Source organism: Lampris incognitus, chromosome 3 (genome assembly GCF_029633865.1).
Source record: "Lampris incognitus isolate fLamInc1 chromosome 3, fLamInc1.hap2, whole genome shotgun sequence".
In the NCBI taxonomy this organism is placed as follows: domain Eukaryota; kingdom Metazoa; phylum Chordata; class Actinopteri; order Lampriformes; family Lampridae; genus Lampris; species Lampris incognitus.
Genome location: NC_079213.1, coordinates 107,168,521 through 107,182,118, shown reverse-complemented (window position 1 = coordinate 107,182,118; position 13,598 = coordinate 107,168,521). Strand labels below are relative to the sequence as shown.

The window sequence follows — 13,598 nt, the reverse complement described above, 5'->3', positions numbered from 1 at the left end:
CTTGGATGAATTGGAATATACTGGCAGATACCAAAAGATGAATTTATATCGCAAACATTTTCAGATAAGGCTACCAGTTTCCTATAAGGCCGGAGTTCATGATGCTCACTTCTCTCAGAAAATACATTTAGGTAGTTAATTTTGGATCTTGTTTGGCAACAACATGATAAATTAGTCGGGCTACGGTTTCTAAAAATATCCATTCCAAGTGTTAACACATTCGAGTTGTCTTTGTAAACCCCAGTTGGCCCTGTTGTAAAAACATACTACAAAACAAAGTGAAAGTATGTTTGACATACTGCAACTGGTGAGCAGGATGGAAAAAAAGAAGGGCCTGAAAAGAAATGCTTGGTAAACAACCGTCTATTGGCGACATAACGGGCCCATAAATGAAAGGGATAATCCAATCTGAAACAGAACTAACATAAATTATTCCTTTGATTTGGGACCATTTAATCCTGATTTGCGAATGTGAGCAACTATCTCCTAGATGAAGGAAGCCTTGACTCACACTCTAGTTCATAAATATTTGCACTCAAACAAAATGAAATCAGTATGCAAATATAGAACAAAATACAGATTCAACTGCACACAGTAGCTATAGACATTTCTTGATGACATGACAGAAAAAAAATCTTAACTCTAATGTCTGGCTGTGGAAAAAACTTTTATATTGATATCTGTCATCGGTATTCAAAACGATCAAAAGGAATGACATTTATATGAATCCTGTTTTACAGTGGACTGTCTCTAACTACATACGCTGCTGTTGTTCCATAGAAAGCTTGCACTTGTAGTAGCTGAAGTATTCGCCACCGAAGAGAAAGGAAAACTTGGGGTTGTCCTTTTGTTTCTCCATTGTCATCTTCTCAAACTCCGGCCCGTTCCGAGCGACAAACTGGGCCAGCTTGTCAATGACATTCCGCAGCTCCTGATCTACACCAGGAAAACGAACAAACAATAAGGTTAGTAAATTACCCATCAGCCCATCAATGTTTCCTCTATGTTTTTCAGTTGAACATTCATTGGTAGGAGGTAACTGTAGCTGCACATCTGTCAGTGTTGAACGACATCAGTTCTAATTAAGGTTTATCAAAAAACTGTTTTTCTTCACAGAGTTAATTTTGAAAAGTATAAACTCTCATATTACCCAAATGTTTGGTGGGAAAACTTGGCTTCGTTTAACTTTAATCTCACTCAGTTATGCTTCGCAGCAGTGGCACAGTAATGCTGGTCACCAACCCTGCTCCTGGAGAGCTACCATCCTGCTGGTTTTCACTCCAACATCTGATTCTACTGATTACCTACTTACCAAGACCTTGATTAATTGAATCAGATGTGTTAAATTGGGGTTGGAGTGAAAACCAGCAGAATGGTAGCTCTCTAGGAACAGGGTTGATAACCACATTGAAAATAATGTTTATCGGTCCAAATAAGGTTTTTAATTTGACAATCAAAATGAAAATGTGAAACATATTATACCATTTGCTTAACTTGTGCAAACTGCTATGAAAATTAGGGAGTAAAGATCACATGTGCCTTCAATTAATTCATGAGCAGCCTTTATCAGACAGGCACAGAAACCGTACTCTTTGCCTTTGGTTCAAAATTCCCACTCCTACCTTCTGGTAAAATATTCAGGGTCCTTCATTGCAGACTTAACCACCATCAACATTAGTTCCTGCCAACATTAATCATCTTTCATAACGGCAACAGACCATGTGAGTTTTGCATTATGTCTTCACTGCCACCATGTCTTAAATGAGTTAACGTGTTTATGTAATGGGCCTAATATGAATGTATAGATGTAATACGAGATGTAATATAATTGAGCTTGGTTCGGCCCTGTGATGGACTGGCAGCCAGTCCAGGGTGTCTCCCCGCCTGCCGCCCAATGACTGCTGGGATAGGCCCCAGCATCTCCATGACCCTGAGCAGGATAAGCGGTTTGGATAATGGAGATGTAATACATAGATGTGTGAGAATGTGTTATTTGATGTCATATGATTACGTTGCTCTTATTGATGTTTTTATTGTGTTGCACTTGCAATTATTATGTAACAGTGGTACAGAGTCCATGTCAAGTTTCCCCTAAACAAACAATGACAATACGGAAATCACTTAGTGTTGATGTCAGGCAACGTCCGCTGTTTTTTTTTTTAAACAACCCTGCATGATAACGTTTTGATATTCTGAGTAACTGAAGAAGCAACGTGTTCATAAAGCATTTCATGCCGTTAATGTCGTAACTCATTTAACCAATTTATCAAAACCTAATTACACTTTCTTCTTTTTTTGTAGCACATCCAGAATCAAATGAAAACAAAAATCATAGAAAAAGACAAAACAATGGACAGAAAGCAGACTTAAAGAGTTGTCTCCCCCAAACTGGAACGGGAAGGTTCACATACCTGGTCCCATCCCACCATGAGCAACCTACAAGATCTTCTCAGCGCCATATTAAAGAGCATACATGAGGAGGCAGGCTTAGTCTTAAAAATGTCCCAATACAGACCGAGCTACTCACCTATTTAGCTAGCTATAAAAATCACAAAACACTAACATCAATGTCGGCTATTAATGTGTGCCCTTACTAACTTAGACACCATTATCATTGGTGTCCGTCTTCTGCTGCCTCTCTCTTCTACCAACTGCTGACATTGTATGCTCTGATGGTGATGAGCTGTCTGTTCAACTATGTGATCATGTAAATCTACTTTGAACTTTGTGTGCCACACTTAAACTAAATACAGTCAGCAAGACACTTACTCTTGGTTTTATGATTCCTCTGAAGTAAATGTACCGCTACTACTACAACTCCTTCATAAGGAATTGAATCAAGTGCAACTGGACTTGGTTATATATATAACCAAGTCCAGTCGCACTTGATTCAATTCCTTTGGATAACTATGACCTGGATGGATGAGAACATTCACAGACAACTCCTTCATATACTACTTTGACATGACTACTGCCTATTACTTCATATTGTACTATTATATGATTACTATCTAGCAAATGTACTACTACTTCGTGTAGTATCATTACGATAGATTAATATGTAGCAGATGTACTAACACTACTACTATGATAGTACTACTATGAAATGGTTACTGTGTAACTAGGCCAGTTAGTAACACTCGGGTTGATCTGCTAATTTCTGACCTCCTTATAAGTCGCTTCGGATAAACACGTCTGCCAAATGAGTAAAACCAAATATAAACGCAGTTTAATGGAAAAACCTTTACGAGCAGCTGTAACTGCTAGTAAAGGCAGTAAGGTTGATGGCGCTCGCCATCGCGCTGAACAAGACAAGGACCCGTTGAATGAAAACCGAGGGGCTCCGGAGCCCACCGCTCACCTTCGGGGGGAGCAGGGATTTCCATGTTCGCCGTCGATCACAGCAACGCCAACGTAAGTCGCAACACACCGCAGGAAAGGACTTTCGGCTTTACTTATCCGATTATACGCAGCTCTGACCATGAAAACACTGTTGCTTTTCCCAAAGCAGCACACTCCGGAAGTACTACTCCGGGGACCGCCACAAAAAAGTAGCTTTTATTAGTAACGTAGCGCCACCTCTGGCTCGGCGGGGAATAACGGCATAGATGGCGCTTGTTCTGCAACGGGACAATCCAAGTAATAGAGCAAGAACGTGGACCATATGGGAAATATGGCAAATTAAACATTCTTGAACGGATCAAAAAATACCCCAAATCCTATTAAAAAAAATAAACCTAAAAGAGTGGTTCTCAATCCAGTTCTTGAGCACCAGTAGTATTGGTTTTCTGTTCTGTCAGATGGTTAATTAGATTCCCCTGTTGTTCCAGGTCTACCTTCTGATTGGAGGATGGAATAAACCACCTAGCAGGACAGAAAACTTTGAAAAGCTCTGACCTAATGACGGAAAGGATTCTGTTGCCCTAGAATGTGTGTGTGTGTGTGTGTGTGTGTGTGTGTGTGTGTGTGTGTGTGTGTGTGTGTGTGTGTGTGTGTGTGCTGTAGGATGAGTACATTGCATCTCCTGCTTAATCAAAAGGACCACGAGAAAGCTCAGTGTCTCACAATGAATCATGTGTCAGAGTTTGATATTAGTAATGAAATAATGATTAATTAGATGGTATCTTATTAACTAAACATAATTTGACATGCTACAAATGGTTCTTAATGCCAACAGAATCATGTTCACTGCTTAATGGGAAAGTGGTTTAAGCATCCGCATCGGCAAAGTTTGACATCAGTAAACTTGATTCAGTCCCTGCTCAAATTTAATTCAATCTAAGTGAGCTCAGTATTGTCTATTTTGAATTTCAAAAAATAATAATCCAAAATTAGGTGATGGAGTCTGTCTTCCAAAGGGGCCTTTGGAGATTAGGAAAGACCCCATGCAACACCCCATGTGCTGTCACAATAGCCTACTGTTTGTTTGTGTGTGTTACATATCTAAATCTCTTGACACCATAACATGTGCAGCATCAAACATGCACCTACTCTTCTTTCGTCACTCCAATATTATGGCCTGCACAACGATTTGATTCCACCCTGGTTACTTATTTTCATGTGTGAAACCATGTGCAGCATCCAAAGGAGTTGAATCAAGTGCAACTGGACTTGGTATCTATCCGTGAAGACGTTTCTCCTCTCATCCAAGAGGCTTCCTCAGAGGCTAGTCTAGTCAGAAAGGCACGAACTGAGGAAGGCTCTTGGATGAGAGGCGAAACGTCTTCACAGATATATACCAAGTCCAGTTGCACTTGATTCAACTCATTTCGAGAACCATGACCTGGATGAATGAGAACATTCACAGACATGTGCGGCATAAGCCTATAAAGCAAATAATCTGAGATAACAACTATACTCTTTCGATGTCTACATTGCATTAAAACTTTATATCATCTCTCAGTCCACATTGTTTTACTGTCACTGGATGCCAAATTTATTCTTCCATTGTGTTCTATAATTGTGTTGCACGCACAAACCCATCAAAGGATAATCATGCATAAGGTGCACTGATGGTAGCACCTGATGAATAAATTTGAATCTGAAATCCAATTTTATGGAGGTCAACGTTTAACACGAGATTAATTGAATGCCATCTATATGTTGTCAGAACTATCCAAGGCATATTTTGGACGAACAATCTCAGTGCTCCATCTTTTCAAACCTGCTTCAGTTTATTGTGTTATTACTTCGCTAAGGTCAATAGCACTTGGTACCAAACGTAAAGTTTGGGCTATCTCAAAAACAAACATTGCATTTAAAGTTAACGAGTTCATCATAAATTAATGATGATGAATGAATGAAGATGATTTATTTCGAACACGTAAATAAGCCAAATGAATCATCTTTATTTATCATCATCATTCATTTATTAATCTAATTAATGAATGAAGATGATTTCTTTCGAACATGTAAATAAGCCCCCTCCGAAAAACGCCACCTTAACGTGGTGGAGGGGTTTGGGTGTCCTGGCGATCCTGGGAGCTGTGTTGTCGGGCACAATAGCTTTATCACTTCCCCTCTATAATAAAGTAATAAAAATGGTTAAACTCATTCAAGCTTTACTTTGCATTTTCTCATAATAATTTAAAAAAAGGCATATTTCAAATTCATATGGTTTATATATGTACAATTTGCACATTTTTCTTATAGTTAAATATCGCTGTCCCTCATACATCTGTCATTACCAGCACACCGAACATTTTGGAGAGCAATAACGTTTTTCCAAATAACAACAATGTGGTTGCCATGGAAACGAGAAGTGCCAGAGGCGCATGACTTTTTCATGTCCACAAATGTAAGTAAATCGGAAGATTTAGATGTCCTGATCTGAGAGTATGTTTATTAGGCATCATTACTAAACAAGTTACTAATTGAGTATTTTAGTTCAGAAATAAGGAATTTCACTTTATTCACTTATATTCATTGTACACTGTATGCTAGCTAACAGGTTTGGTTAGAAAGTCTAAGACTTAGCCAACTTTTTCTCCAAAAGGTGAAAATTGTCTTTACCATCACATGTCATCAGCATCACATTTTGCTGTTACAACTTTGAAACAAGCATCATAATATCAAACTTATTTTGTAGGATGATCAAAGCTACGCTGCGGTTTTTATCATGAATGTGTCTGGGGCAAAAAGAGTTTGGTGGGGCCCAATCCTCTCCAAACTGTTGACCACAGCCGAACTCCTCATCCCGAGGCACGCCTTGGTCCCGAACACTTGCCCGTTGACCCTAAAGAGTTCTTCCGCCCTAGCCGATGACTTCTGAGAGAAGCATATCGCCTTGTGATGCAGTGTTGACACCACCCCCTCATGTCATTTAGCCGGCCAGCTGAAGCCGTCGCCAGGGGTATGGCACTAGGAGCCAGACGTGAGAGTTAAGAGATGGACGAGGACCAGTGCGTCTTTTATCCTGCAGAACAGGATCAGCTACCAGGCTGCGAAAGGTAAACCCCCTATACCAGGGGCGCCGCTAGAGATTCTGGGCTCATGAAAGAATATAATATTGCCCCCCCATCCCCCCACCCACCTAAACCACCCATTAACCTAGAAAACCCAGTTGAATTTGATGTTTGATGAAGAACTATTTCATTGATAGAAGATCACTTGATGTACTCAACACCGGCGCAGTTGTTACAGTAGGCCTATAGCTGTGAAACTAAACTTTATTCTCCCAGCCCATGACTTAAATGCCAAAAGCCAAACGCCGGGCCTTCTTGCTAGCAAAATCGTGAATCAAATCCCTGAAGTTAAGTGATAAAGCCAACTTGTTTCTCGACCGACAGTATTGCAAGGTTATTCAACCTCTGCTGACACACTGTTGATCTCAGATAGCTCTTGATCAGCTTCAGTTTGCTAAATACCCTTTCTCCACCGGCAACGGTAACCGAGAGAGTGCAAAAAATCCTAAGAGCAATGCAAACCTCTCCAAAAATGCTCTGGAGTTGCATTTTATAGATTGCATTCAGGAGAGCAAGACAGTCAGAGGGGAAAGTGGCAGAAAATATTGTATTAAGATGCCCGATTTCACTCTCAAACCGAGGTGTGGGGTCCTTTGTGTACTTCATTATCAGTGGCTGACACAGAAGCAATATTACTGTCACTCAACTGCCCAACTTTAAGTATGGCCGCAAATTCTTCGACAATATTTGCTGTGGTTTGGAACCGAGTGTCCAAGTCACTTATTATCTGGTCCATGGCAGTGAAAAACACAGTGTTACGAAATGTTGTTTCTGGCCTGTCCTCCTGACCTGTTTTTTTCGGAGGTCTCATCATGGAACCTCTTCCTCCTCCTCCTCATCTGTGCTGCTGTCACTGTCCTTTGCCACTTCTTCTGCCTCTGCCTCTTTACCTAAGCTCTCTTCTCTGGCTGCCTTGCTTGAAGAGGGCTCTGGCTCTAGAGTATCCATAAGGTACATCATTCATAATCTGTCCTATGATAGTATTAACATAGTAATACATAAAATTATTGCATCATATGAACGATCTTAAATGTTATCTAGCTAGCTAGCTAACCTTATTTTAATGTGCTAGTGGTCAATGTTATTGCAATTACTGGAAGAACTAGATAAACTAAATGTGACCATTAGCTAAAGTTGTATTCAATGCTTGCGTGCAAGCAAGCTACCTGCTCACATGGTAATACGTCATATATTAAAATATTCAAAATCAGTTTGTATGAGCCTTAACCCCAAACCCCTACTGCCCACCTCCTTCTCCTTCAACTGGGAGGTGAGTTGAGAGAAGGGTTTCTGATCCTGAAGCTGCATCTGTTCGAGATGAGGGCGAGGGCAGACGTGATTTAGGAGTGAACAAGCTTGCGAGCATGTAACGTTACGCTAGTTAGCTAGCCTAGCATACTAGCTGCTGGATATTCAATTCAATTTTATTGTCATTAAAAACAATGTGCAGGCACGTGTTAAAAATGAAATGAGGGCAAATTTGCACTCATCTCATTTTCGGTGGCAATACATATTTAACCGAAATTAACCTGACACTGCACTGTAAGTCAACTTTACTTGAAGTTAGCTAGATCAGTGGTTCTCAACCTTTTTGGGGTCCTGGACCCCCTGCGTATTTTTGATCTACCCTGAGGACCCCTCCACCTGATCTTGGGGGAGGGGGGGTTGCAATTTGATAGAAACAGTAGAAACTGCATTTTAAATTGCATTATAGCATTTATTCACTCTTTGGGGCAAAAATAAGAGCTTTCAGTTGTAACTTAGATATAGTTAACAAAACAGAATTCTTATGCAGTAACTTTCAGATATATGTAACAAAACAGAATATGTATTCAGTAACTTTTAACAGTGCAAACGGGAGCGAGATCTCTTATTAAAATACAATAAATTACACTTGTGAAACAGATGTAATTAGCGAAAAAAGTCCTGTTACCCTTTATAGTTTAGGTAGATAAAGGTCTCAGTCACATTTGAGTAAAATAATCCTATTTCTATAAATGTCATAGGATCTTTTTTTTAAAGATATTTTATTTTCACGGACCCCTTGCAATTACACCACGGACCACTAGGGGTCCGCGGACCCCCGGTTGAGAAACACTGAGCTAGATCATCCACGCAGTGATTAAGCCACACAGAATAGCACGTTGGCTAAGTTAGCTAGCTAGCTACATGTTATGGGCACCAAAGGAAGGGGCCGTGAATAAATGCCTTTCTTTTGAAAAAAAAAAACTTTGTGACTAGCTGTCGCCCCTTAATGTCACTCGCAGCTTTTCTTTTTCTTTTTGTATTTCTTTTCTTTTCCGACAACCTGACTTACGTTTAGCCGACATCTCATCTCGTCACCTGACCTTATTCTACTGGGATCAACGGTTCTAGGCTAGCGCGCGCTGTAAGACTGAACCATGCAACGCACAGAGAGAGGGATGGAAATAAGGCCAAGCCATCCTGATAATTTCGCCAAAAATTGAGAAACAAAACACAAGTTTGTTTCATTTGTAACTTTTTAATACATACAATTATAATTGTGAGTACATTCACTTACTTATGATAATAATAATAATAATAATAATAATAATAATAATAGTGTTCTCCGAAGGGCCCCTGTCAGTGCTGGGGCCTTGGAATCGTCCTAACCCCCCCCCCCCCACACACACACACGCGCGGCGCTCCAGCCCTAGCGGTGCCCCAACGGGATAGGTGAGGTGAGTGAGGAAAAGCTATGCTAAGATATTTGTTCCAGGCCACTTAATACATATTTTTTTGGGGGGGGGGGGGCAGATTTTAAAGAAATTTATTTTTTATTTTTTCAAAATTTCAAATGCTAGAGGTGCCCCAAATTGAAGAATCGCCCCAAATTGAAGAATCGCCCATTAGCGTTCATGGTGCGGGGTGGGTAGTGTAAAGTTTTGAAATAGTAACTCAGATACCATGAAGCTGCATTTTGGAATCTTTAGTGAAGCATTTGCCTAACGACAACGGTACATCTGCTAGTGTATCTGCTAGCCATAGCATGCTAACGCGCCTCTCTCACTCCGCTACTTCCGGGCTCAACGTCTCACATAAACGGCACTTTAACCTAGAGCGCCCCCTTGTGAACAGAATAAACACTAAAACTAACACCAGAAACATTACTAAAACGTGTTACAAAGCATGGACATTACAGGTAGGGATCAGTCAGTCAGACTATAGTATAGTAAATGAGAAAATTTTCCATGTTTGTCAAATGACTGTGTCCCCAGGTGAGGCTAAGTGGCTCCTACGGCCAGGAATTGTAATCCTGCTGCCTCACAGCTACAACAGAGCGGGACCGGAACGCTCATGTCGCATGGAGCACTTCCTACAGGTCCGCTGGACTGTTACTGCCTGTTTAATGGAGCTTCATCCACCATCATTTAATGATACAAAACATTTGAGTTAATTCAGTATTCGAAATGTTTAGTTTTTGATTTCTGCACTCAGTACAGAGGGTGCTTATTCGTTGAAACTACTTCACTTCTTTGCCCCCCACCAAGTCAAAGTCCCTTCATGTGGACACTTACTGGCTAACCCCAAGACATGAACGCCACTTCAAGAACTGAATTTTCAGATGGTTGGCAGTGTATTTGCCATCTGTTGAACTCGTCCTCTCCTCTCCTAGATGTGTGGCAGTAAGGAGGAAGGGGTTGACGGTGACAATGTAAACATGGCTCTGGTCAACCCGACCACCCCAGCCCAGTACTTCCATCTGCTGAGGCGCCAAATGAACCGAAACTTCCGCAAACCGTTCAATGCCACCGGGCCCAAAACCCTGCTGAGATTCTCTGTGAGTGCAGTGTTGTACGACATTCTTGGTGAATTGGACGCTTTAGATTAAATTGCTCATATTGCACGAATGTTGATGTTTAATACTTAGTGATAGCCTTCTACCCAATGCCTGCAGGGACAGGCTGCAGCCCACTTGGAGCCCAACTCAAACAAGTTTAGAGAATGAATAAATTAATGTTATTCAGATGGTTGAATGTTATTCTCTTTCTTTTTTCTAGGGAGCAGTGTCGAGTCTGGCTGAGTTGGCCCCAGAAACGTTTTTCCAACTGGTGTTGGGTGATACATCAATCTCACCAGAAAGGTACAGAATCTGTATTTAACTAATAATGGTCTCAACATTAAGACTGGTCTCATGGAGCTCAAACTGCTGAAGCTGCAGGTCCTTTTAAAAGCCTTAATGTTTATTTATTTAATCAAATGATCTCAATACCATGCATGGAAAGTTCTTTAAGCAAAATTAAATAAAACTTTCAAGTGTAAAAGTCTGTCTCTGCTATCTTTAAAATATTGTTTGTTTTGGAACAACTGTTTTCTAGCAAGAAAAAGCTTTTTATTTTTCCTGCTAGAATTTTATTTTTGTCATTGTACAAGGTGAAATTGGCCCTATAGTTCATTCTATTTGAACAAAACTATTTCAAGGTACCTTGAATATAACAAACTGAAAAAAATGTCTGGGCTTGTGCAAGTATTTCAAAGTTCACAATGAGAGGACGATTAAACTTCTCCAGACATTCACCTATTCCTGTTTCACCTCTGTACTTTCCAACAGTGTCCAGAAGGTAGTGCTGTGCTCAGGGAAACACTACTATGCCCTGCTGAAGCAGAGGGAGATATCAGCGGCCAACCACAACACAACCTTAATCCACCTAGAGGAGCTCTGCCCTTTCCCTCTGGAGGCTCTGCAGCAGGAGCTCCGGAAATATGCCAATGCCAAAGGTAGCATGCAAAAACCTGGTGACCTGAGCTGACCTCTGCTGCTGACCTCACAAAACAACCTGCATGAGCAGCCCTGACCTCTGGTTACTTCACCTCACCTCACATCACCTCTATTGCCAGCATGGGTTTTGAATTTACACAGAAGTTAGTATGGTCCTAATTTTATTTTTTAATTGTTAATTGTGAAAAACACATTCTCTCCCTGGCAGAGTTCATCTGGAGTCAGGAAGAACCTCAGAACATGGGTCCCTGGTCCTTCATGGCTCCCAGGTTTGAGAAGCAGCTGGCATGCAAGGTGAGTCACACATAAATCATAAATGAGCCTTCTTATTCACCTAACTGTTAACTAAGTATGATACATACAATAAGATAAACTTTTGTCTTGTGCAGCTGCAAGCAAACTCAATCTAGTACAGCAGTGTAGATGTAAACACAACAACACATTAAAACTGTCACCACATGGTTTAAATATCACCACTGTTAAAGCTGAAATCCGCTATTTCCTCGGTCTGGCCCTCCTTCTGGCAACAAGAACCATAAACAAGATGTTTATGCTTTGGACTTGAACCTAGTTTTTTGGCACTTACTTGCATTGTCGCCTCTTGACTAAATCCTTGCTTGTGTTGTATTAACTCTCAGATGTATGTCGCTTTGGATAAAAGCCTCTGCTAAATGAAATTGTAACATTGTAATTGTAACGTTTTATCGCTTGTGTTTCGTAGGGTTGGGTACCGTTCACATTTGAATCGATACTGGTACTGGTACCTAGAATTCGGTACTGGTACCCCACGGCACCTTTTTTCGATACTTTACTCTCTCTGTAATGACAGAAATGTAACTTCAGTTCTAAAAAAATAAGTGAACAAGCACAAAACTGTCCAGACCAACGGCGTAACTGCCAAGTATGAAGTCAGTCAGATGAACGGTTGTCGAAAAAATCGAAAGACAGACTCCTTCCGTTTTAGTCAGATTATTATTATTCTGAGGAATTTTGAAGGCTAATGAGCAGGCGTACTAAGCGTCCCTCACAGGTCGTCCATGAGTGAGTGACCACAATTTGCGACGTGTCAGCTCTGCATTTTGCATCACAAATATCTTTGGTCTGTGCCCCTCTGGCTTCTTGCTGTCCTAAATACATTAGAAATCCAATTATACTCTCTACTTTGAAAATTTGGAAACAATTTAGGCAACATTTCAAACGTTCTGCCCCCACTCCATGCAGCCCCATTTGTAATAACCACTTGTTTCCTCCCTCTAATTTAGATACAGCTTTCAATCTGTGGAGAGAGAGAGAGGCCTGGCCCATTTCTCATATTTATATTTAAAGGGCTCATTCACCATTTTTAATGCTCTCCACTTAAAGTACAATTTACCTTAATCTCACTTGTTCCGGTATTTTCAAGCTCATAATTATGCTCGCACACATTTCACATCTTCCCTTGTCTCTAAGGTACTCTCTCTCCCCAGGGCATGAGGCAGGATCTTAATTTTATATGACCTTATATCATCCTTGGATGTGACTTCTCTCGCGGAGGTTAGGGGTAGTTGGGAAAAGGAGCTTGAACGTGATGTGACAAATGAATGGCGGGACAAGGCACTAGCCAGGGTCAACTCTACATCCTCATGTTCCCGTTTAAGTTTAATTCAGTTTAAAGTCTTGCGTAGGGTTCATTTTACAGAAGCTAAGCTTAGTAGGCTGTTTCCAGGCACAAATGATACCTGCGATAGATGTGGCTCATCACCGGCGGATCATAGTCATATGTTTTTCTCCTGTCCAAAATTAGCTGAGTTCTGGTCCTGTTTCTTTAAGATGATAGGAGAAGCCCTCAATATTACACTAGATCCCTGCCCCTTAATAGCCAGCTTTGGGGCACCCCCTATACCAGCCAGTCTTACCAAGAAAAATTCTGATGTTGTTGCTGTTGCCTCACTTATTGCCTGTAGACACTTTCTGTTACAGTGGAAAAACCCAAATCCACCTTCCACTACCTCCTGGTTGAAGTACTCCTTAAGAGGCTCAACAGCTAAGTTCTACAAAAGATGGCAGCCTATTATCGCATATGTAAATTCTCTTACCTCTCTGGACCCCAACTGGTTATCACTGAATCCATTCCTTGAGGTGAGCATCCTTTTTATTGCAGTGACCTCCCCGATTTATTTTATTTCATCTTATCAACTCTGTGTGTGTGTACACGTGTGTCTTATTTACTTATTCAGTTCTCTATGTGCATTATTTTATTTTCTTCTTTCTACCCTGTTTTGAGATTTTGGGGATGGGTGGGGCGTTGGAACAAGGTGTTGTTGTAGTTCTCTGTTCTAACACACCAAAAAAAAAGGGAGGGGGGGGAATGCTGTGAAACACTGATCTGTTCTTTGTGTCTAACATATATAAAA

General features: G+C 40.8%; 1 protein-coding gene across 1 annotated transcript in view; it reads right to left on the bottom strand.

Annotated features, from left to right (window-relative positions):
• cherp (calcium homeostasis endoplasmic reticulum protein) overlaps positions 1 to 3,503 on the bottom strand; it is a 28,209-nt gene extending 24,706 nt beyond the window's left edge. The window contains exons 1-2 of the mRNA XM_056277145.1: positions 3,362 to 3,503; positions 763 to 936 (exon numbers count right to left, since the gene is read on the bottom strand). Coding sequence (XP_056133120.1) covers positions 763 to 936; positions 3,362 to 3,386 — 199 coding nt within the window. The 5' untranslated portion in view covers positions 3,387 to 3,503. The remainder of the gene's footprint in view (positions 1 to 762; positions 937 to 3,361) is intronic.
• Between the last annotated feature and the right edge of the window lie 10,095 nt (positions 3,504 to 13,598).